Source organism: Cnephaeus nilssonii, assembly GCF_951640355.1.
Source record: "Cnephaeus nilssonii genome assembly, chromosome: 5".
NCBI classification, from domain to species: Eukaryota; Metazoa; Chordata; class Mammalia; order Chiroptera; family Vespertilionidae; genus Cnephaeus; species Cnephaeus nilssonii.
In genome coordinates this window covers 43,743,423-43,769,449 of record NC_137076.1, presented here as the reverse complement: position 1 = coordinate 43,769,449, position 26,027 = coordinate 43,743,423, and the positions used below count along the sequence as shown (strand labels likewise).

At 36.3% G+C, this 26,027-nt stretch overlaps 1 protein-coding gene across 6 annotated transcripts in view; it reads left to right on the top strand.

The window, feature by feature from the left end:
* Window positions 1-25,783, top strand: part of PDGFC (platelet derived growth factor C) — a 178,570-nt gene extending 152,787 nt beyond the window's left edge. For 5 of the 6 annotated variants that reach the window (XM_079770784.1, XM_079770783.1, XM_079770782.1 and 2 more), the window contains 3 exons: window positions 13,920-14,127; window positions 18,906-19,123; window positions 24,188-25,783. In XM_079770784.1, the coding sequence (XP_079626910.1) occupies window positions 13,920-14,127; window positions 18,906-19,123; window positions 24,188-24,304 (543 nt within the window). In that variant the 3' untranslated portion in view covers window positions 24,305-25,783. The remainder of the gene's footprint in view (window positions 1-13,919; window positions 14,128-18,905; window positions 19,124-24,187) is intronic. The other variant, XM_079770785.1, reaches the window with a different exon arrangement.
* Window positions 25,784-26,027: the final 244 nt, after the last annotated feature.

Sequence of the window (26,027 nt, the reverse complement as noted above, 5' to 3'; positions counted from 1 at the left end):
ATTGCTATCCACCTCCATGTCTCTAAACTTTCTTCTCCTTCAACTGCAAAATCACTAATGCCTTGGGGCCTGCAGGTTCTCCTCTCGTCACTCGGACTGATCTGTTTCAGGCACCAGTGCCGGCTCCTTTGCCTCAGTCACTTATCTAAATATTGGGAAACCTGAATTTCCTCTGCTTGATCATCTTCTCTTGTTATTTGTACTCTTAGTCCATGGCACTAAGTAACATATATATTAATGATGATCAACCTCACGAGTCAGTCCTCAATACCTAATGCCAGGGAAGTGTTTGCAGTTGTCCATTGGACACATCCATGTAAGTGCTCCACAACTCTCCCACCTAAATAATCCAACCTGAACTTTTTCTTCTTCCATGCTTGCCTGGTTTGTCTATGTTGGGTAACTACGTCACTTGTTGACGCATTCTCTCATTTAATGTCCTGCTGGATTCTTCTCTTCCTTCCTCTATTCCATCAGCCAGCAGTTCCTGTTGATTCTACCCCACAGTCAATGACGTTGGCACCCTTCTCATCATTTCCTCAATCATGGTGGTCATAAAGAATAGCTTTAAATTTTTTTTTCATTAATATTTTTCTGCTAGGTCCTAACAGGCATTAGGAATCAAAATAATCCAGAAGACATAAGATTTGTACTCTGTCCTGAAAGAGCCTACAGGCTAGTGGGCGAGTCAGATGCAATGATTTCAACTCAGGGCAGCGCTGGTGATATTGAACAGAATGATATAGCATCAGACAGGATGAGTTGGCTTAGTGACGGTAGTGTGGAGAGAGAGCAGTCTGGTGAGTGGAAGCCTCCTGGAGGAGCCGAGCCGTTGTGCAAGAGCAGTGATGAGCTAAGTGAAGAGGGGAGATATAGGTAATTGCTGACAACGGGAAAGAGCACAGGCAAAGGTTCAAAACCTAAATCCTTATTTATGGCTCCCAGCAGAGTTTACATACCCATTCCCCTAATCTATAAACGAGAAGTAGAAAACAAAACAAAACAAAAAATAAATGAAACCTGATAATATCCCACTTTTCTTAAAATTTATTTTGACTCTCTTGCTGCTTTGAGAGTAAGTCCAAATTCCATCAGGTGGCACACACGAAGACTTCCTAGTCAGACCCCAGTTCATCTCACAGTCTCACCTCCAATTGTCTGCTCTCCCAGCCAGTGGCGAAGCATTAACCACATTCTTCCTCACTCCTAACTCAACACCATTCTTTTTCCCAGTTAAGGTTCTTTGTAAATATCTGACGTGCTTCTCCCTTCTAATTTGCATAAGTATTTCTGTATTCTCTGAATTCTAGATTACCTTTCACCTCTTCTTTGTAAAGTCCCCTAATTCTCCCAGTAGAATTAATTGCTGTCACAGCACAGCACTGTTGTCCTTACCCAGCAATACAGGTTTGCCCACCAGGAGATAAGAACCCCACAGTGGCTATGTTACTCATCTTCACCATCTCAGTGGGAACACATATAACTGAAAGAACATATAACTGTTTACACTTTTAGTTTATGGAGGTGTTTACATTTATGGTTGAGCACTGAAGACTGTATGGCATAAAAGGAAAACCACAGAGTAATTAAAAATATAAAAGAAAATGACCTAGCATTTGATAAAATAATGGTCATTCATATTTTCCTCCATCATTAAAATGAGCACTGCATGCTGTCTAGTTACTTTATAGAAGTTTATTTTAACACAATTCCAGACACTGTAATTAAATTAACAGTTGCACATGAGCCTGACTCGTGCATTCCTGCAATGTTGGTGGGGTTTCTGTTTGTTTCATTGCATAGAAAGACTTTATAGGCAAGGAATAAGAATTTAGAAAACTGAAATTAGAGATGTGAGTTAAGGATACTATTATACTTTTTTTAAAAAGTTCCTCAGCATGGAGCTATTCACGGCATAAACATACCTAGACTTGCAGTTACTGAACTTCTTGTTGGGAAATGCTAATTTCTCCCCCCAGAAGAACTCCTGAATATAAATCTGTTTTAACAGAGAAAGAAGTTTGAACAAGGATTTTCCCTGTGGGGCAGGACAAGCTCTGATTTGCCATATCAGGGTTATAAGAATGTTGGGTGGGGATATCAACGAACATTGACTAAGTAGGTAATGTCACTCTATCCAGCACAAACCAATGGCAACCATGAACTAAACTTTAAAATATAATTGTTTACCTTGACCAAAATCAATATAATGGGGATAATGAAATACGTATATAACTCCTAAGTATGTATAATGCTGAATTGTTTTATTAAAATAATCAATTATACTATTTTACTAAATCTTTAAACAATTTCCTAAGGGAGGAGATATCATTCCTCCAAAATATATATTCATACAGACACACACATAAATGAGGTGTGTTTCATGTAATTACAGAAATGCTTAATTTAATTTGGTTGGTGGCCATGGCTCTCCTACTCTGAGGAAGGAACTTTGTGTCCTCTGCCCTCTGTAGGAGGATGAGTGAAAGTCTTCTGACCAGCTAGAATGGGCCGCAGGGCAGGGTGAATGGCAGTTTCAGGAGGCACGTGGGTTATCAGCGGTTTATGAAATTTATACAAAGTTGGGATCCTCTGTGAGTAATCTATAGAATGTTAAAAGGTCCTTTTTAAAAAGTGCAATATTTAAAGCCAGATACATATTTTGCAAAGGCAAAAACAAGGAGGCCAGTTAGAAGACGATTGCAGATGATGGCTTGGATTATAATATGGTATCAGTGGAGGAGGTGAAAAGTTGTCAGATTCTCTTTTCAGTGTTCTTAGACCAATTTCAAAGTGGGGTCAAGGTTCCCATACCAACAAGTAATTCTCTGAACACCAGCTGGGTGTCCTATAATTCAGCTCAACTCTGATACACTCTACCTAGAGACAGTCAGATTCCACAGGCTAAGGGTTCAGTCCTACGAGACTTCCCCTTCCAGCCACACTACAGGCACCAGTTTCAAGCCCAGACTTTTACCTGGGCTTCTGACTAACTGGTTACAAATTAGGGGTTCTGATGACCCCCTACAATTCAGGATGCCACTCGAAAGTCTAGCTTGTCACCCATACTTTTGGCTGATTGGCTATAAATCAGAGGTTCCCATAACCTCCCCGGGTTTGATTAATTTGCTAGAGCCACTCACAGAACTCAGGGAAACATTTTACTTAGTAGGTCAGCCATTATTATAAGAGGATAAAACTCAGGAAGAGCCAGATGAAAGAGATGCATAGGGCAAGGTATAGGGAAAGGGCACAGAGCTTCCATACCCTCTTCAGGCACATCTCTCTCCCCAGATCTCTTGTTTAGCAAACCAGAAGCTCTCTGCACCCAGTACTTTTGGGGTTTTAGGGAGTCTTCATTACAGAGGCATGATTGACTTAAGCATTTAGCCTTTGCCAGTTGATTCATCCTCCTGCTCCTCTCTCCTCCCTGGAGGTTGAGGGACCTTGAGAGAACAAACCTTTAATTACATGTTTGGTTCTCTGGCAACCACCATGTTTAGGTGGGGTCCAAAAGCCACTCCATAAACAAAAGACAGCCTTATTGCTCTCATCACTTAGGAAATTCCCGGAGACAAGACCCAATACATATTTCTTACAATAAATCACAAAAATCACAGATTCTAACCCTCATCGGAAGGTTCTAACCCTCATCTGAAGGTAGAATCAAGATCATGTCATGTGGGATGTGGGGTGTATGCAAAGGAAATGAACAAAGGATGACTCCAACTAAGGGTGTTGCCATTTACTGAGGTAGCAAAAGATGTAGGTTACAAACAGGAACTTGATGGTAGTCAGCATGTAAATCACATGCAATGCTTTGATACTATATGAGATCACCATGTCAATCTTATGCAATGCTTTGATACTGCATGAGATCACCAAAAGAAAGAATATAGACAGAAAATAAAAGAGGTCCAAGGAATGAGCCTTGGATCATTTCAGCATATAGCAGTAATGATCAAGAGGATCCAGCAAACAGCTAACCAAGGAGAAGCATCTATGGAGTTCAGGAGAAAACATGCAAAAACACTTATTAGTTAGAATACAGACTGAGAAAATGGACCATCAGATGCAGCCATAGGGGTGTGGAGTCGTTGGTGACCTTTATACCTCACGTGCATGCTGATTACTTCCATTAGACTGTCTCATTTTCCTCCTCAAATCAATCTCCTGAGGGGTTTACTATCCTCAGTTTCAGCTACTTGCTCACACTCTTCTTATATTGTCAAGCCATTTCAAAATAATTAACTCTAAACCATTGTTTCTTAACCTTAAAAATAAGGTCTTTCATGCATACAAAATTGGAATAAGTTGAGGGTGTTAATCTCACTATTAAACTTATTAAACACTTTATTAAAAATATCTACCAATGTAGGCACCATTATTGGCTAAAGCCCCACAAAACATGTCACATATTTCCCTTAATGGTTGTTGAAGGATATGTTGAGTAAATATTGAACTATGAGATAAATTTTTGTAAGAAAGCGTCTTTAGGGATCCTGGTTTGAGGGGCACGTTAATTCATGTGTTTCTTGAAGGTGTTTTTTCTTCTAACAGTTTTCGCTCACTTTCACTGGAAGTTCCTTATTATTGATCATTTCTTGAGCATTGTAACAAAGCAAATCCACAAGCAGTCAATATAATAAAATCATGGGGGAAAAAGTCATGTAATGCTTCTGTGTCATACACTTGCAGCTGCTAGATGTTGTTTCAGTTGTTTAATGCCTTGTCACATTTTTTTGATTCAGAGGAATCCTTTTTAAAATCTTGGTAGGAAAAAAAACCCTTAATTGTGGCTTCCCACAGATGCCATTGTGGAAACTGTGCTTGTGACTATGCTGTTTAGTCGTCTCATGGAATTTCAGTTTTCAATATCGGTTATTCCTTCTATTCCACAATTTTATGTAGGGTGGAAAGTCTGTGATCACTGATTCACCAGCCCACAGTCAGCCTGTACCCTGGTAAGGGCTTGTCTTCTTCTGAGCCCTTCCGACCTTAGGTGTTGGCATTAGGGTGAAATTCTTTAACTGGGGTGACTGCAGACCATTAATGCTTTAGGTGCAGAGGATCTGAGGGTAGCAATATCGTAATTTACAAATGCAGTCAGATTATAGTAGTTCTCAGGTTTCAAGCTGATGGGAAAATTAAGCCAGTAGCAGTTGCTTCATCCACTAATTTAGGAAGAAGCTATGCTCACTTTTTCTTCAGACAACATTTTTGGCAAAGCTGGTCATCTCTGGTTCCAGGTATGGGCCCGACCAGAATGCTGCTGTGACTCAGGGTTTGCCTGGCACCATGAAACTTATGCCATTTGAAGTTCAGTGTCAGGTTTGAGCCTTGGAAGTGCTGCTTTTAAGTGCTTCATGATAAACACTGTTCCCTTTTTATACTAGGTTGTCATGGGGATCGCTTGTCTAGAGGCCTCAAGTTTTATTCAATTATTATGCTCTTTCAGCAAGAACCTCTCAATATTAAGACCCAATATGAATACAATTGGCCACCTTCCCTAAGATTTCTCACTTAAATATATAATCCGCATTACCCACACAGTATTAAAACATCTGTTCTTGAGTAGGAATGCAAGCATTTGCATTTCTTTGCTGGCTTAAAAATAATTTAAAAACATAACCCAGATAACTTTTTGGATGAATTCAGATAAGAACAGGGAGAAGGACAGAGAAGCATGTTTCAATGAATTGTTCCAGGGCATTCTTGTGTCTTTACAGAACCTCCGTCAGTTGTTCCTGGCAGGCATTTTTGTCTGCATGCCCTGTCTGCTTCCTCAGCTCGTTAGAAGTCAGAACTATGGACAGTATATCAGCTTGGCATGCTGTAAACGAGACGGGCGACACCTTTAAAGAGGGGATGTAACGCAAAACTGGACGTTTTGTTTCTCCTTTTCTTACAACACCTGAATTATGATTGCGGTGTTCTTTTGTTTTTAATAACTACAGCAATAAAGCCTAGTCTGCATTCCTAAACCTTCTGTTAGGTATGAATGGAGTGAAAGGCTCCGTATCAGGTTGAAATGTACTGTATGCTCTTGGCCGGGAAAGCGCCAACAGAAATCTTCAACATAAATCTTCGCAGGCCCTAGACGTTTTGCAACAGTTGCTATGCTACTCAAGGTAAACATTTGTGTGTGTGTATTTGTCCAAGGAAGATTCATGGTAAATGTTGTATTTTTTAAATTGCACTCACCACAAAAATTCTAATAAAAAGACAAGCTACGGGTTTTTTAGAGATAACTCTTTATTGTTGAATTTTAAGTAGGTCAGAGAGTACTATCCCATACAGGGAGTCTGCCTCTCCTTTTCTAAAAAAGGAAAAGATGATCATAAGTGCATAAACTGTTTAAGGTAGCCATAAGAAAATACAAAAAACACTAGAGTGGTGATTTTTCAAAAGTGACACTGGAAGTCAGTAAGGGAACTTGCTCTTGCAGCCACACTGGCTGCCTTGAGCTTGTAACAGACTCATAGGCTTATTGTTATGTGGGAACACATGGCTTATTTTTCAATAATAAAAGAGGTATATTTGTTTTTCAGTTATCCTTTCATGTTAAGTTCACTTTTTTTTATAGTCCACACTCATCAGGATTTGGGGGATACTTATTGGGTTACCTATGTGACTCATCATAGCCAGTTGTCCATTTGGCTTTGTTCTGGCAAAGGAAAAAAAAAATCTCTCCTTTGACAACAGAATGCTTGGCTTATTAAGGCTAAGTTTCACAGGGGCGATCATTTTGGTCTGTTTTGTTCACAGTGCCCACGTCATAGGCTTCTTAATAAATGTTTGTTAAATGATTTAACGGACATAGTATAATATTAACCTTTCTTTGCGGCTATCATAGATTTTAAGTTGAGAAGTCCATGACAGCGTGTCTGAGTTTGCCAGGGTTGCTGTTACAAACTACATACCCCAGACTGAGTCGCTGAAGCAACAGAAATTTATTTTCTCACAGATCTGGAGGCTAGAAGTTCGGGATCAAGGTGTCAGCAGGATTGGTTAATCCGAGGCCCTTCTCTGTGGCTTGTAGATGGCTGTCTTCTCCGTGTCTTTACATGCCCGTTCCTTTGTGTGTATCTGGGTCCAAAGTTCCTCTTCTTACAAGGACCGGTTGTAGTGGATTGGGGCTCATCCTAATGACCTCATTTAAACAGAATTACCTCTTTAAAGGTCCTGTCTTCAAATATGTCTTATTCAGTGGTACTGGGGGATGGGACTTCAACATAAGAAGTTTAATGTGACACAATTCAGCCCATAACACAGCACATATCTATATGTATTTGAAACATGCCGATATCAATTTTCTAAGCATGGACCTGTTTTCTTCTGATTTTAGAGCCACACAGCTTTCATTCATAAACTAGAAATGGCTTGCTAGAAAGAATATATTCTGAGAAGGAGGGTACACTTACATGCACGCCTAGGACAGAAGAAAAATATCAGTCTTGGATTATGTTAGTTTTACCAGAGGACAGTGTTTCCCCCAATTTACTGATAATCTGAAGCAGCAAGGAAGATTTAAGGGGGAAAAAGAGAGACCTCAGCCACACCAGTTTACTAAGTAGTATGTTTGTTTTTAAGGCTTTCCAGATAATTTTGCCAAAGCACTGTTGGACCTTTTTTTAATTAATTAAGATACAATTGACATATAACATGTACATTTAAGATGTAGACATGTTGATGTGATGCATGTATGTATTGCATTATGATTACCACCGTAGTTAACACTTCTATCAAATCACAGGTTGTAACTTAATTATCAATTCTATTTTGTGGTGAGAACATTTAAGAACTAGTCTCCTGTTGCAACTTTGAAGTATATATTACAGTATTGTGCACTGTAATCACAATGCTGTGGGTTAGATCTCCAGAGCTTACTAGCTTCTAACTGAAAGTTTGCACCATTTGGCCAACATCCCCCAGTTCTCCCACCCCCAGGCCTTGGTACCACCATTCTACGCTTTGTTTCCTGAGTTTGGTCTTTTTAGATTCTACATATAAGGGAGATCATATATAGTACATGTCTCCTCAGTCTGACTTACATCACTTAGCATAATGCTCTCATGGTCTAGCCATGTTCTCATGGCTGAATAATATACAGTATACCTTATCTCCTTTATTCATTCAGATGGTGATAGACACTTAGGTTGTTTTCATATTTTTACTATTGTTAATAATGTTGTAATAAACATGGAAGTGAAGACATCTTTTCAATATCATATTTTCATTTCCTTTGGATATACATTGAGTGGCCAGATTATTATGCATTCAGAGATAATAATAATCTGGCCACTCAGTGTATATATATTATTGTGTATATATATATATAACGGGCCAAATTATTATTGTGCATTCAGAGATCATTTGAGAGGATCCCTGATTAAGATCTGCAGTAATTTGATGCACTGTTGCCCTTCTGTTGTCTTGTACCAGTCTTGCCACTCTCCGTTCTGCCCTAACATTGACTAGTCCCTGATGGCCACAATTCACATGTTCAGACCCAGATTTTCGGCTGACAGTCCAGTCTTTAAACACTTTAACGACAGCTGCTCTTGAACATTTAACGAATTCAGCTGTTTTGCTGATACTCGCTCCATGGCTCCGAGCACCAACAATCATCCCACGTTCAAAGGCTGTTAAATCGTGTTGGTTACCCATATCTTCAGAAAAAAAATCACTTCTACTGTCGTGGTAAACAACCTGCTTCCCTATTTATAATGGTCTGGCCCTCCAGCCACTTCAGCATGAAATTATAGCTAATTTGCCTACAAACGTCAGGTGGTCATAATAATCTGGCCACTCAGTGTATATCCAGAAGTGGGATTGCTGGCTAATATGGTAGTTTTAATTTACAATTTTTGCAGAACTTCCATACTGTTTTCTAAAGTGGCTGAGCACATTTCCATTTCCACCAGCAGTGCATAAGATTTTTTTTGAAATGACACTAAAAACACAGCAAAAAAGCCACCTCAAAATCAAACTACACAGCTTCTGTACATCAAAATAAGCAATCAACAAAATAAAAGGGAAACTTGTAGAATGGACAAAAATATGTGAAAACCATATATTAGATAAGGCGTTAATAGCCCAAATATGTAAAGAACTCATACGACTGAATAACAACAAAATATGATAAAAAATGGGCAGGGGAACTGAATAGAACTTTTTTCCAACGGAGACACCCACATGCCCAGCAATACATGAAAGGATGCTCAAGGAAATGCAAGTCAGAACCACAGTGAGATCTCACCGCACACCTGTCAGAATGGCTGTCTTAGAGAATATGAGATAGCAAATGTTGGGAAGAATGTGGGGAAGATGGACCATCTGGCATTTACATAAAATTACGTAGAATTACATAAAATTATGAAATTTAAAAGCTAGAAAGCAATTTAACAGTCACTGAAATTAGCAGCCAAGATTGATAGGAGGAACCGAGGCTAAGAGCGGTTACAGTGTTTGCCCAAATTCTCTTTCCGAAATGCGAGCAGCTCCAAGATTACAGTCCAGGCTCCTTGACTCCTGATCAGAGTTCTTCTCTCATATCATGCTGTCATTCATAATGCATTTCACCAAGGAATTTAAAAAAACTCGTTTTGTGTAATATCTTTAGCATGGCACTGACATGTTAGAATTGCATGGTTTGACAGGGCACTTCATTGCACTGAGATTTCAGATTTTTTTTCTGAACTTTCACAATCTATCCTTCCAAAATAATGTGCCTTAAGGAGTCTAAGTAGCCTAGAACTAGATGGTCCACCCAGGTCATCATTGCTACCTTGATGGTAACAGCAGAAAGTCTTTTTTTTTTTCTGGCTTACTAAAGTAGGGGTGTTAATTTCATTGTTTGCATTATGGAACATCAAGAAACTCTGCTTTTCATCACTGACCAGTGTCACCCACTAAATAGTCTTAGAACAAATCATAACTAGTATTGTCTGAATTTTCTAGACACTAATTACGGGAGAAAATTCTATGAGCCTGTGCTGAAAAGAGGAGTTTCTGCTTATAGGAAAAATTAAAACTTAAAAAAAAGAGAACTTTTTTGCTTCTCACTTCTTTTTTCCATTGCTCCCCTTTTCTCTGAAAATCCCTGTAGACAAGTTAGAAAAGCAGAACTTGGAAAGTGAAGGACTTTGGTTGTTCCTTGAAATAGTGGGTGGGGTGCAGTCATGAGAAAGCCCGTAAGTAAAAGCACCGCTTCCTCTGTTCTGTCCTGGAGTTGATTCTTTGAATCTAGGGGAAGTGAGTTGATTTTCCCCTCCTGTTTTTTGGGTGGGTGCAAACTGCTGTGTGTGTGTTTATTTTTGAAATTGATCTTATTTTAATTTAAATATTTCAACCCATATATGAAGGTAGTATCATATACCAAGTCGTTTCCTCCCTACTTTTATCATGTGAAGGGATTGCTATTCTGATATTTCATTGAACCCCACGTGTGTAAATTTTGCTCATCCAACATTGCAGGCTTATATTGTTTTGGTTTCTTTTGTATAAAAACTTTAACCTTTATCTCAGCAATATTGATTTCAGTGGGAACTTTTTATTGCTTCAAAAGGAATGCTCTATGCGGAGTGTCCAACAGATATAGGAAGCAAAATGAACCAACTCATTCTTGGATCATGGTCTAACTGAAAATAGCTTAAGTAATCATTTTATATCATGTCTAACTGTGCACTCTGACATTTTAATGAATAATATATACTTTTTGCATTAGTTTTCCATACATTTACTCCCCCTACAGATTACGACACATTTAATTTGTTTTATATTGTCATAGACATGAGTAATACTCAGTTATTCTTTAAGTATTACTGAACTTGAATTTACACATCACATAAACATATGCATCTTGACTTATTTTTTAAAATTTGCAAAAGTTTTGCATTAACCTTTTTATGCTAGAAGTTTAATCAATATTAATCAAATTGGTTAAATTAACAATGGAACTTTTTATTAAATAGTTGTTTATTTATGCCTATAATTTAGTTACCAGTCATAATCGTACTCTCTGTTAAAGAAATTTTGAATTTTTTGGACAATTTTAAAAATACCTGGAGTAAATAGGTAATATATTAAATTTGACTTCCACTCTCAAAAGTTAGGTAGAATAGTTGGGACTATCTTAGTACTTATATTTTAGCCATTCTTGACATTATTGAAATTAGATCTTTAAAATAAGAATAAAATCATTGCTGATCCAAGGCTGCCACATTCATTTCAGCTGATTATTCTTTATAAAAGTCCACCCTCCCACCCTCTGTGTGCAAATGGGACTCTATTCCCACAAACCCCCACAGGAGCTGGGCCTGCCCCAGAGAGCAATAGTCCTTTTTCTTTCCTTTTCTTAATATATCTTATTGATTTTTTACAGAGAGGAAGGGAGAGGGATAGAGAGATAGAAACATCGATGAGAGAGAAACATCGATCAGCTGCCTCCTGCACACTCCCTACTGGGTATGTGCCCGCAACCAAGGTACATGCCTTTGACCGAAATCGAACCTGGGACCCTTGAGTCCACAGGCCGACGCTCTATCCACTGAGCCAAATCAGCCAGGGCTGATCATCCTTTTTCTAAGTTACAGAGCAGCTTCTGCTTTTCAAGCCATGTGCCCACAGGACAGACCAGAGAGGGAATCTTTTCAAACTGATACAATTGAGATATATGGGACAATGATGGCCCTGTTATTGAAGAAGTTTTCATGGATGAATTGAGTTTCAAGGAAGGCCATTATAAATGGTAAAGATTTATTATGTGGATCACAGGGAGAAGGGTTTTGCATATGGGAGAAGGGGAGCAGCATTTAGCATGGGTGGAAGTACAAGGTCTGAGATGAATAAGACATCTGCAGTAGTTAGTGAAGAGACGAGATTGATTGGAACAAAATGTGCATGTCTTTGATGAGTAGAGGATTAGATGGGAAAGGTCAGCAAAGGTCTGATTGTAAGGATCCTGAGTACAGTGTAAGGAATTTGGATTTCATCCTCCAGATGAGAAATCACCCTAGGCATTTGTCCAAATGCATCACATGATCAGTGATAACTTACTTTAGGTAGATTAACCCAGGGTTATACAGCATTAAATAGAAGGAATAAGGAAAGATTAAAGGAAAGAAGACAAGTTAGAGGATGCTATATACAGTACATGGTTTTCCTTATCTAGCCAAGGATCTAATGAGGATGAAAGGAAAAGCTGATTTCATAGTTGTTTTTTATTATAACCTGATCTCCGAAAGGAATCCGTATTTATTATAGAAAATATTGAAAATATGGATATGTATACAAAAGAAAATTAAAATCACCATTCTCTTTTAAATCATAGATGAACACAGCATTTTAGACACTGTTGACTTTTTATTTTGTTTCAATTTATGTATGTTGACATTATGGTATATGTACACTATTTTTATATAGCTTGTCATTTTTGTCATTACTACATAGTAGGCATTTTTTTTGTTAATAAAAATTCCCAGAGGACCTCATTTTAAATGTCTATACACTATTTCATTTCATGAGTAGTGTAATTAACTATTCCAACGAATATAAATTTAGAACATTTCCAACTTTTTGTTATTATTATTAATACTACTTTAATGAACATCAATCCACATAAATGTTTTATTCCATACTCCTCTCCCCTTCTCCACAAAATTTAAATTATAAAATAATACAAAAACTAAGTTAAGCATTTTGTTCATTTATTTATTTTGCCTATTTTGATTTCAGTCCCGATATAACATGTCCTACCCTTAGTACCTGTTAAGAATTTGGGGAGGGGGATCCTTACTGAAGATTTATTGAAACTGTTGTCTTATTTTGTTGCTTGCAATTTAAAATGATGTATTTTGATCCATTGTTCTATATATGGGCATTTAGGTTCTTTTCAGTTTTTCTCTATTTTAAACAATGTGTTTGTGATGAATATCATTGCACATATTTTTATGTGCACAAATAAAAGGGTATAAACCTTAAAAGTGAATTACAGGGGTTGAGGACATATAAATCTTCAATTCTAGTAACTTATGTAAACTAAAGCAATTTACGCTCACTTCTGCGGGCAGCACAGAGAAATTCCAACTTACCCACATCCTTGGCAGCCCTTCCTTTTAAATGCCTGCAAATCTGATGGATGTGAAATAGTATCTTATTTTGTTTTGCATTTTTCTGATAACTGATGAAGTTTAGCATGTTTTTATGTCTGTTGGCCATTCAAACTTCTTGTCTGGAATTTGCCCATTTTGTATTTAGTTACAGTCTTTGTCTTTTTTTTTTTTTTGTATACTCTGGATACTAATCCTGTGAAAGTTATATCACTTGCCAAGGTATTCTTCCAGTATCTGTCTTTTAAACCTGTTTATTAAAAATTAAAAACAATTTTAGGCAGATTTATCAAAGTTCTAAAGTGTGGGTGTTTTCTATCTTGATTAACACGTTCTCCAAAGTCAAAAGCCTTTCACCTACATTTTGTTGTCATTCTTTATAAGTTAATTGCTTTACATTACATTTTTAATTCATCTGATACTCATTTGCATAACTATGGAGACATTTTCCAGATTAAGGAAAGTGAAAGGTATAAAACAAACAAAAATTGGGTGAACTGTATTATAGTTTCCATTTTAAGTCTGTAATTGAACCCTGGAGAACTGTTTGTTTTTATTTAAGCAACAGGTAGCCACATCCACCGAGGCTTGCGGTAATGAAATTAATGTCTTTCTCAGTGACTACACAGCACATCTATGGGAGTTCATCTACATGGATTCTTGCAAAATCATGACTTCTAACTGGAGTTGAATATGATTTGATGTCCCATGTGTTTACAGACTTAGTGTTCCTAACATCTTGCGTAAATCCAGAAGGAACGCATTGTCATCTTTAAATGGTTAACAGAGGATTCCTTTTACTTTCAGCAAGTCACAGAGGCTGTGAGCCCTTCAGTGCTGCCCCCTTCAGCTTTGCCGCTGGACCAGCTTAATAACGCGGTCACTGCCTTCAGCACCTTGGAGGACCTTATTCGCTATCTTGAACCAGACAGATGGCAGTTGGACTTAGAAGATCTATATAGGCCAACTTGGCATCTTCTTGGCAAGGCTTTTGTTTTTGGAAGAAAATCCAGAGGTAAGCTCTCCTCAGATTAGAATCTCATTTCATTTCCTTAGCAGCTCATGTTTCAGATTCTTCTGTCACAGCTTCTAATGAGTAGAGTTTAAAACTCTTCAGTGATATATTTAAATAATCCATTTTTTGTAACATTTGAATATATTTGCATATTAAATAAGAACACATACAAAAGAGGGCACTTCATTATCACTCAGTGAATTTGGAAGATTAAAATGGATACTTTTGCTGAATATTCTGGTCATTTTTTTAATTCAAAAATATCATTTTGATGGTTTTCTGTTATATTTTACAAGAATCAGTGCTTATTCATACCTAATATATGGGGCATATTGATTTAGAGATTCAAGAGAGATTATCATAGCTGCTAAGGAATCAGGTTTGGAGCTGGAAAAGGAGAAGCTCTATCGAATTTATTATCTAACCTGTCTGGGAGGGTCAGGATTGTATCAATTTCTATTTCCAAAGCCTAGAAACTTTTCTAAATAATATGAAAAGTAACAATGGCTCACCATAAAATAGAACTAGCCGTTTCCAAGATAGAATGCATACTAGGAAGGAACCCACACTATGGTAACTTCTCTGTAAATTTACTTCTGAAATGATCACTTTGACCATAATGGCATATCTCCCTTCAAGAGTGAAGGTATTGATCACTGCTCTTGATTCCACATGGTCAAGAAATTGAAACCAATGTTAACTGAGTTTGCTCTAAGGTTAGCCAATTTCCTAGTACCTTTAGAATCGGAAAGCATTCATATCAGACACAAATGAACATGTAATATAAACAACTGAATAATTGTAATACACTCAAAAACATCTGTTGAAGTCTGTCAGAAACATTGAAATCTGCCCCCGGTGTCACTTTGGAGAATGGGGTGACACTCTGTAAAATGTGTGTCGAGGGAGCAGTGTTTAGTTAATGTGAGTGATTCACAGGGGCAGATTGCACCAGACTTGTTCTAAATCTTGTCAGAGAGAAGCCCGCTTCCTGCCCTTTCCTGCTAAGGGTTGCAGCCCTTCTGGGTGAGGAGCTTTCATCTCAGCAGGTCACGTTCAGACTTGCCCAGCCATGGTCGTTTGCTATGCCAACAGACGTGGTTTCCTTTCAGTGATATTTGAAAGTGGCGTTCAAATCCATGGGCAGCCGAATCTTGTCCAGATGCTGAAAGTTGTTACATATTTATAAGATTTGATCTTGATGAATAACTTGATGAATAACTTACGAACAATACTTCCCTTCCCTCCCACTTCGGGACAGGAAAATGAAGATCTGTGAGGCTGGCTGAAGCAGCCGTGAATAGAGCCTTTGTTAGCACATTGGAAGTAGATGATCATGCTGATCTGCAAAGAGCAGAGGGAGTAAACCAGGTTCGAAGCTCAGATGTAGTTTTTGATGGCTGATCTCGGGATTCGAGCCTAAAAATCTTCCTTCTAGTCATATGTTTTTATTTATGCCTGTACCTCTGCACGTGGTGATCCCTGATTTGGCCAGCAGCTAGCAGATATTTTTAAAAGCATCCAGTACTGAACCAGATCTTTCAAATATTCATTTAGCACTTTCCAAATTGAAGCCCTTTGCTGTTTGCCAAAACTATTAACTTTTTAAGCATACAGTAAGTGCGAGAAAAGCAGTGTATATTTTTGGAACTTTACATAAACTAAAATGCAGGTGTGGGATAACATCTATATAGACAAACCCAACTTCCCTCCCAAGAGTCTTTCTACAAAGGAATGAGGAGTCAAACATTTAAAAGCTTCTAATTAGACATCGAAATAGATTTTCCACAGAATAAACATATCACAGTGTTATCACATTCATCTTAGAAAGACCACCCTCAGATTGCATTACAGTAATAGAATATGCTTGGGCTGAATATCTCAAAAGAATGAACAACAAACAAAATAAAATGTGAGCATGGTTGGTTTTTTTTCAGTCAAGCATTACCTTTTTCAGTAAAACTTGCAATAAGAATGAATCTAAACAAGAAAATTTGCATTACAAATAACTTTCATTGGTGTCATGCTCAAAATCTTCATTCTTCAGAAAGAGAAATTAATGAATGTATTGTCTTAGGTGGTAATTTTGAAAAGGAAATAAGGAATTTGAATGCTGAGTTTTACTTTACAAATATTTTGCAGAGGGAGAGAAAGTTCCATAATATTATAATTAAGTGTTTTTTTTGTGTGTGTTTTTTTAAAGTATGTGTTGGGGCTTGATCTTTCTCTCCCTAGTTCTTTTTCCCAAAATAATAATAATAATAATAATAATAATAATTATTATTATTATTATTATTTGCCTAGAAAATCTGCACAATGTTTAGAGAATTAGTGATCCCAATTTATACTCACAGGACTTATTTTAATGAAGATTAGGTGGGTTTGAAGCCCTAGAAATTGCAAGTATAATTTTCAGATATGATTACCAAATTTAAAATCCTTATTGTATTTTTATCCCAGAGTGGACAGCACTAATGTTTTTCTCTTTCATTATTTCCCCTTTCTTCTTCTGGTTTAGGGTTCTCATTCATACCATGCTACTACAGAAGAAAAAAAAAAAGCATATTTTCTAAGTCAGGCTTAACTAGTACTTAAAAAGGGCTTTTGACTTTTGTGTCAAACATGATAAATGAGTGGAAGCTAAGTTGAAAGTGTGTTTAAATTTTCACATTGTAGCAGGTATCATAACTTAGTTCACTTGGGAAATCTATCTAACCTTTTATTGTGGTTAAGTAAACATTTTAAAGTGAACATATACAGTCTCATTTTCTAGTTTCATGAAATAGTATGTTTAAAAGTATTTGAGGTAGATGAATATCCTTTCAAAGCTAAGAGCTTCATTCACATTCTAAAGACGCATAAATCTTAAATAAGCGTCACAAATTTTGGCAACTGGCTTCTGTATGTGCATGCATGTTTTAGATTTTCTCCCTTTCTTAATCAGATGGTAACATCTAGAGGAAATATTCAAATAAGCTCATATGTAGCTTTAACAATAAAGAGCAGTATGTGCCTGTGCTATTATTGCATCAAAATGAAATCAGGTAAAATCAGGTGACATCACTTAACCTGGTTATCTCATTAATTTTATTAGAGATAAATTGGTCTTTTATAGCACTCAAAAGAATGAACTCATTTCCCCTTAAATATTCAAAAGCTTTATTTTCACAGGATCATTTTTCAGATGAAAAGAAAAGGAAATCTTTAAATGCTCAAATAAAACAGTGATTTTTCTATTGAAATGGAAAAGATAATTTTTAACTGAATAAGATGTTGAAAGTAACCTATTGAATTAGCATTCCTCGGTGTTCTCCTGACCGTGACTAAGTTTTTAATCAACCAAATAGTTTATATATGTTTACATTTATGATTGCATATGCATAATTTATAAAACATTTCTGGAAAATACATGAAATCCCTTGACATTTTAGAAAAATTTGACCACAAATGCAATATAACATAGCCAAGAAAATAACCATTTGGTTCATGGTTACCTTGTTATTTTAAAATTATTTTAAAATATTGGACTTAATTTTTAAAATGGGATTACATAGTCATGATTATTATTTGAAGCACTCTTTAACCAGATAATATTTTTTCTTTTTCCTTGATTCTTATTTATAATGTTTCCAATATTAGCAAAAGGTATTTTAACTAGATTTATTATATTTTAGATAATTTTCCTAAAGTTTAATAAACCATTAATTTTATTGGTGGAAAAAGCTCTGATCAATTATATGTTATCCAAAACTCTTCAATTTTATTGGAATTTTTTATTTGCATATCTCTAAAGGGAAAAAAGGCAAAGCTATAAAGCAGAAATTAAAATTATATTACAGATGCTTATCATAATTGACTATTATTTATATCTTAGATAGAAATTCATATTAAACATTACATCTTATTTTAATATAATTTCACTAAGGCAGTATAATTTTGTGGTTAAAAACAATGGTTCTTTGAGAATTTACTATTGATCAAAGGATATTTTGTTTGGTCTTGACAAATAGATACTGTTTTAAAGAATAAAGCACAGCATAGCTAACCAACTTGTTAAAAGAATAGAGACAATGGTTATACATTAGACATTTCTTCCATCCTTGAAAAGAAGAATAGAAATCTGAATTAAATTAAATTTCAAAGGCCAGAAATTCTCAATGTACCAGAAGCAGTGCTTTCCAACAACCTCTGCTCTTTTAAAATGTATCTTTCTTTTTTCCACTTCATGCTCCACTCAGTTGTCTTCAAATTTTCATTTTCTTCATTTCCTTTTTATATTTTATTATTCTTATTGCCAGAAAGATTATAGGAAGTTTTGTCGACAAGTTTCTGTATGTTGTTCTTCATTAATGGCATGAGCTTGTAATCTTTTTAAAACTTGCATTTATTTTTTAATCAAAGTATTCATTATTTGACAGTCTATTCTTCCCTCCAATAGTCTCCTTGTTTACTTTTTTACTAAGGTTAAAAGGTGTAGCCCTCTTTTTCCTCTGTAGTTTCCTATTTATAGCTCTCAACTGTTTTGTTGGCTCTGTGCTTAACATTGCACAATGGCATCTCTTTATTGGTCACTAAATCATAATGAAGCTTTGTTTACTATAATATAGAAAGTCCAACTTGCAAGCTGCATAGCTCCCAAACCTAGCTACAATAAGGAGGGATATTGCCAGGATTATTGTTCATGGCATAGTTTGATTTCTTTATGAAAAGAGTTTAGTGGAATATACTCAAGCCCAGAGCATGAACATCTATTTTTTTCTTTCTTTTATGCCATGCAGTGATGGATCTGAACCTTCTAAAAGAGGAGGTAAGGTTGTACAGCTGCACACCTCGTAACTTCTCAGTGTCCATAAGGGAAGAACTAAAGAGAACCGATACTATTTTCTGGCCAGGTTGTCTCCTGGTTAAGCGCTGTGGTGGAAACTGTGCCTGTTGTGTCCACAATTGCAATGAATGTCAATGTGTCCCAAGCAAAGTTACTAAAAAATACCATGAGGTAGGTATATCATTTTATTTCCGGGTTCCTTTGGGTATTTTGTTGCTTTAAAAATAACGAAACAGTGTATCTGAAATGAATTTTTGTTTGGAAGGCTGTAGCATTCATTTAAAAAAACAAACAAACCACAAATACACTTTATGTTCTCATTTTTAAAATTAGGACTTTTAACTAAAAAAAAAAACAGACATTAACTATGTTGAAAGCTTATCTTCTGATAGTATACCATGGGTGGTCAGTAAAGTTTTTTTTATTTCATACAAAAAACAAAATGTGTTCTTTTATATGGTAAAATATGGGTGAAAATTTGCAACTTTTCAAAATCCGAAGGGAAATAGTTTAAAGAGAAACTTGGAGCTGAATCACTGTCTAATTTGGAGAAAGAAGATCTTTGATATTTATTTTTCCATTTGCAGCAGTGTAGGCACCTATATCCCAAAAATACATATTCATAATTACACCCATCTTCCTAGTATTCATATTGCCCCAAATAGCCTGTTATGGTTGCTTCACCCTTTTATCTTTTTACAGAATCAAGAAAACTCTGATATTGAAACTTAGCAATTGTTGTTTTTCAGAGCCTTGGGAACCTTAGAACTGATGCACTCTAAATTATCCATGATGCTGGAATATCTCAAACTCTGTCCCTCTCTCTCTCCAAGAGCATCGTGTAGCATTCATACATTAGGAAGCAATTCCTTCTTGATGAGTCAACTTTGATTTTCACAAAACCTTTACATTATACCAAGCCAAAATCGGCCTTTTTGACTTAATTTCAATATAGCTTCATTTCAATAGTTTTTATATTTTCTACTAAATAAAAGAATCTTAAAAAGTAAATGTCTGCTTAATAAGTAAAATGGATTTTTTGACTTGCATAAAGATATCAATGAAACCCTTATCTGTTAGGTAATCTAAACATGGACAGTGTCATAAGCTATACTGCATATGACATGGCATGGCTGTCCTACCCTTCAACAACATTGTGGTGGCAGCTGGTAAAGTGAGGGGGGACGAAGCACTGGATTCCAGAAGACAATGGACCCTTTTTCCAACCTAGGTCTGTCTTTAACCTGTAACCATCAGCAGGGTACTGAGCCTCAATAAAATAGTGTAAGATATGAGAATTATCTGTTTTTTTCTAGCTATGTCATTCCAAGGTAATTACTATTGCAATTTTTAAAAGGTAACATCCCAAACTAGAAGCCTGTGATTAAAAATAGGACAATTTACTGCCATTACTCATGTCCTACTTTCATTTCTACACTGCATTCTTCTAATGCGCCTTGTTCTGGGAACAGTCTCCACTCCAGTAACAGGAAGTAGACAGTTATGAACATGGTGGCCCAAGAAGCTCCAGCCAGGCTATGCCCAGAGGCCAGCCTGATTGCTGCTCCATGAACTGGGGTATCTAGTCAAGAAGAAACTCTCAATCTGTTTTAAGTTTAAACAGATTAAACTTAAAATACCTTATAGGCCAGGCTGATATTAGAGTTGAATGGCCTAACATAAAAGGATGGAATGAGAATAGGAATTAAACTTGAGTGATCTTTCCCCGCCTAAAGTCATTCGATTTTGAACTATCTAAAGCAAGTTTTTACTTAAAAAAGCGCATTTCGGGACCTCATTTAGCTAACAAATCTTGGGTATATGACACCATTCTAAGAACTATGAAATCTAGACCAGCTTTATCAGCCTTCTAAAACCAGCCTCTCAGAAACTGATTCCATGCAATGCTTTTGGTCAGATAAATCAGTTCTCAGGTGAAGCATATCCTCTTCCATGTTATACTTTTAAATTTATTTTCAAATAACATTAGTTGTAGAGTTATGCAAGAAGTTGCCCAAGAATTTGTAATACTGTTTTAAAGTCTCAGGTAAAACTTGTGTGGGGAAAGGCTGCGGACACTGCTTATAGCATCACTGGCCTTCTTCCAGAATGACATTGATCCATTACGCACTAGTCTTTGGGTGGGGTTGATTACATATGCATTATATATATGCATACATATATACCTTTATGTGTGTAATTACATGACCATCAAGTGTAAGTTTCCCACATCCCTCAAGTGTGTATGTATAGAAATATCATTGCCTAGTTACCTGCTTCAAATTTCTCATAAATATCTCCAGTGATAACCTTGTGTTAATTTTTTATCAATAATTTTTCTGTGATAATTTTCTTTGTAAAGGATCAAATTACTCTATGAAAAAAAAGCGGAGGTTTAATTTGATGTAATTCATTGTTCCTGAGCCCTGAATTTTTCTTAGTTTTATATTTTGGAAATAAGTTCTTAGTCTAATACTACCCCTGAATAAATGAAATTATTTTTAAATATAACTTAAAATATTATTAATATTTTATATTACTTGGGCTTTCATTCTCTTTGATGAGCATTGTTCTCATTTACACTTTGAAGATTTTTCCACCTCATGGAGAAGGCAGAAGCAAAGACAGAGCTTAAAAGTTCTAAGTTTTCTTTCCTTCATCTCTACTATACCAGCTTTACCATCTCTATACCATCTCTACTATACCATTATTATCTTGTTTACCTTGCTTATATCTTCATATATTTAATTTCATTTTTCATAATTTAAAGCATAGTCTTTTTTATGCATAGATCTATTTATTTGGGAGGGAAATATACCATTCAATTGACTTATTCTAGCAATGAGTCCCATCCTCCAAGGTTCTTTGACACCCCAAAATTTAAGGGCACTTTGCATACTTTGGGCAATGGTACCTGTGCCTTTATTCCTTGATGGTACCTTCTGTACGTAATCGATTCCTTTCCACTGGTTTTAGCTTTTCTCTGGGTTATTTTTTCATGTGCTTGTATTTAGAGTTTGGAATGCTCCCTCAAAATTTTGTGAGATATTCTTCTGCCTGTTTTTTGGTTTTTTTTTTCTGGTGTCCTAAACTGTGTCCTGAAAATCCAATGATCATCTTTCATATTATCTGGGACCTGCTGGTCATGCTTCAAGTCTTACTTTCTCTTCTCAAGTTAGAACTGTCAAACAGAACGGAGAAAGAAAACAATAAGTATGGTCCCACCACCTTGTGTTAGAATTTCTTATCCAAGACTTCAACATCACTAGGACATAAAGAGATTAGTCTTCTATCTGATCTCCACAAACATCGGTGGATGAAGACTGGGTGTGTGTGTGTGTGTGTGTGTGTGAGAAGTGGCTTTTGTTGGGTGAATGCATCTTGACTTAATCATTGCTAGAGGGTGGAAGGGTTGTAGGGTTGCAGCTTAGCATCACTGCCTGTTAGGATGGCATATGGTAGCCTACCTTACCTTTCCCTGTCATAGTAATTTTCCCCCTGCTAACTGGGAAAATGTATACAGGTGAAGATAGGAATTAAAGAATTGCCAATATCGCAATTTATCTGTCTTCCTAACCACATTAAAATAGTACATTTTTAGTCATTTTTATTCTAGCATTATGAAATGTAATAAAAATCTAATTTAGAAGCTGACTATTTCCCATAGTTATTATAAGACTTGCAGTTTATCTTTCTGCAAAGAAAGTTACTAAATAAATAGTATGCATGACTAGGTATATTCTGAGTCTTCATAAAATTATTATCTATTGCTCTAATAATTCATATTTGGCCGAAGTACAAATACGGGCTATGCCACTTATTCTCTCTAAGCTTCTGTTCACTCATGTGTAAAATAGGGGGAATAGTTATAAATTACTTCATAGAATTCTTGTGAGTTAAAGTCCGTAAAATCCTTATTATAGTGGCTAGCACTCATAAGCATTCAAAAATGTTAGCTAATTAACCTTCGGTATGACCACATTCTCCAAATGAGTTATACATTCTTTTTTCCCCCCTTATTTTAATCTTCAAGAAGAACAGTCATAAGACTTGACTTGTGCCTTTTTGGATTAATGAAAATGTCCAGGAACTTTTAGAAGTTGCTCTATGAAGTTATCTGTGTCATACCCAGAGAGCAGAGAAACTAGACAACTTCATGTTATTATGTGAATAGGGTTTGTTTGTAATCCAAACATAAATTCTAAAAATGTATCATTTCTATTGTAAGGAATAAAATGTAAATGCACATTAAATAGGTCATTCTTTTCAAGTACATCAGGTAGTCTTTTATAGAATACACTAGAGGCTTGATGCATGAAATTCATGCAAGGGCCTCGGCCCTTGCAGCCTCAGCAGCTCGCCTCAGCCCTCGCAGCCCCAGCTTCATCTGGAAGGTTGTCCGGAAGGACATCTGGAAGGACATCTGGTCTAATTAGCATATCATGCTTTTATTATTATAGATAGCTATGTCCTTTTGTTGTGTTGAAAGGAATTATGTTTAGCATCATTGTCTATTTTGCTATACATTTTATTAAAAATCCCAGCAACCCAAACTGCAAGTAACTGCATTAAATAGAGCCATTATTGTCATTGCCAAATCTCCGTATACTGCACAGTAGGACCCAGCTGCAGAAAGTTAGCTGTGACGGAGGCTGATGTCTATGAAGTACATCTAATCCATCTCATCAAGTTTATAGAGGACTTGAGGTATAGCCAAGAAAATTAATGAGTGGCATAATTGAGCTAACTCAGCTGCAGAGCGATCATGTTTCTTTTCACAGTATCGCAGTACTTGCGTGTATTGCTTCGAGCATAAATATTTGTTAAATGTGTGAATAAATGAATGACTGAAAGAAACTAACAAACAGAAAAACTAATTGTTCCGTAGTGGTTCCAAAATACTTCACCAAGGTGAAACTTCTCCATATTGTTAAATGAGTAAAATAAAGAGTGCATAGTGACTCTTTCAATTTAAGGATTGTTCTTTATTCTGAGGCAGCATCCTTCCAAATTGTGGGTATTGAAATATCCTTGCTTTCATGAAAAATTGGTCATGTGTGATTTTTTTTTTGAGGAGTGGAGGGTTATATTCATACTGCTTTTACTAGGACAAAACACTAAATCTATAGATCTTTGTTGGGCCCCAGACTTTTTTTCTGAAATTTTACTTGTCTGTGAACCCATACATGATAGACATTGATTGATTTTAACGGTGGTTTACATTGTTTCCTTCAGGTCCTTCAGTTGAGACCAAAGATTGGTGTCAGAGGATTGCATAAATCTCTCACTGACGTGGCCCTGGAGCACCATGAGGAGTGTGACTGTGTGTGCAGGGGGAACACCGGAGGATAACGCATCGCCACATGCCGCCTTCGCCCGGCAGTGCAGCGCAGCGGCTGGCTCTGTTAAAGAACTGATGCGTTACCGCCATCCATAATCTCAGTTGTTTGCTTCAGGGACCTTTCATCCTTCAGGATTTACAGTGTGTTCTGAAAGAGGAGACACCAACCGGAATTAGGAGTTGTGCAACAGCTCCCTTGAGAGGAGGCCCCAATGACAGGGAAAAGGTCTCCGGGTGTGGAAAAAATATTAAATGTTGTAGATCACTAGCTAGTTACAGAGTTACCATGCACTTACTCAGCTGGCTGTGTTCTATATTTCAGTTGTCTTGATATGACTTAGTTAATGTCAGTACAGGAAGGAAATGAGTGCAGATGGGCACCTGATTCTATTGCCTTGCTTATTAACTCTCAAGCTCCATATTCTGGGCCTAAAAATCACAGAAATCTGGAATTTTCCCCTTATAGTCACATGTATAAACCAGAGTGTTCTATGGCCTACAAACTTGGTTTTGAAAAAAAAAAAAAAAAGAACTATGTTGCTATAAATCAAACTTGCGTCCTGTTGATAAGAAAGACTGGATTTTCCATATTTCTTATAAAATATTTCTATCATTTAGAAGACACGAACTACATTTCATGGTTTGGAAGAGACAAACCTGAAAAGAAGAGTGGCCTTACCTTCACTTTATCTATAAGTTGGTTTCTTTGTTTTATTGTGTACATTTTTTATATTCTCCTTTTGACATTATAACGGTTTGCTTTTCTAATCTTGTTAAATATATCTATTTTTACCAAAGGTATTTAATATTCCTTTTTTTTATGACAACCTAGATCAACTATTTTTAGCTTGGTAAATTTTTCTAAACAGAATTGTTATAGCCAGAGGAACAAAGATGATATGAAATATTGTTGCTCTGATAAAAATACATGTATTTCACTCTTATACGGTGCTAGAGCTTAGATTAATTTGCATTTTAAAGTATTGAAATGGGAAATAAATAGAATTTGGTACGTTGTGAACACTTTTTGAAAATAAGTAAGTTATCATATCCTCCGCTCCTGTTATTGGAGATGCAAATAAAAAGTGACATAGGGACATAGGGAAATAGACATCCGGATCCATCATTACTAACCCCGAACCCTTATTGTGAGAAGCGCGAGCCTAGCTCAGAAGAACACAAAGCACCTTGAAAAAAGAGACTCAACGGCTTCCTGAAAAGCGTGCTCTGCTGTCCTGTAGGAACACATCCTATTTATTGCTATGCTCTGGTTTTATTCTCTTGAAACTCTGTTCCACACACTTGTATAAATACATGGATATTTTAATGTACAGAAGTATGTCCTTTAACCAATTCACATATTGTACTCTTTGGCGATTGAAAAGGAAATCAGTAAAATACTTGGCTTGTAAATGCTTAATATTGTGCCTAGGTTATGTGGTGGCTATTTGAATTAAAAAAAAAATGTATTGAATCACCAAATAAAAGAATGTGGCTATTTTGGGGAGAAACTCGAGTATGTGTGAGTGTGTGTGTGTGTGTGTGTGTGTGTGTGTGTGTGTGTGTATGTGTGTGTGTGTAAGATTTGTCTCTGAAACTCCCAGAAAGTGAAAAGTGATAAAATTTCTTGTTACCATAAATTTTCATTATGCAAAAGTGGATGTCAGTTTAAAAGACAAGTAATGAAGTGGGTATTTCTATTGAGGCTTCTCTGTCTCTTGTCTCCAATGCTTT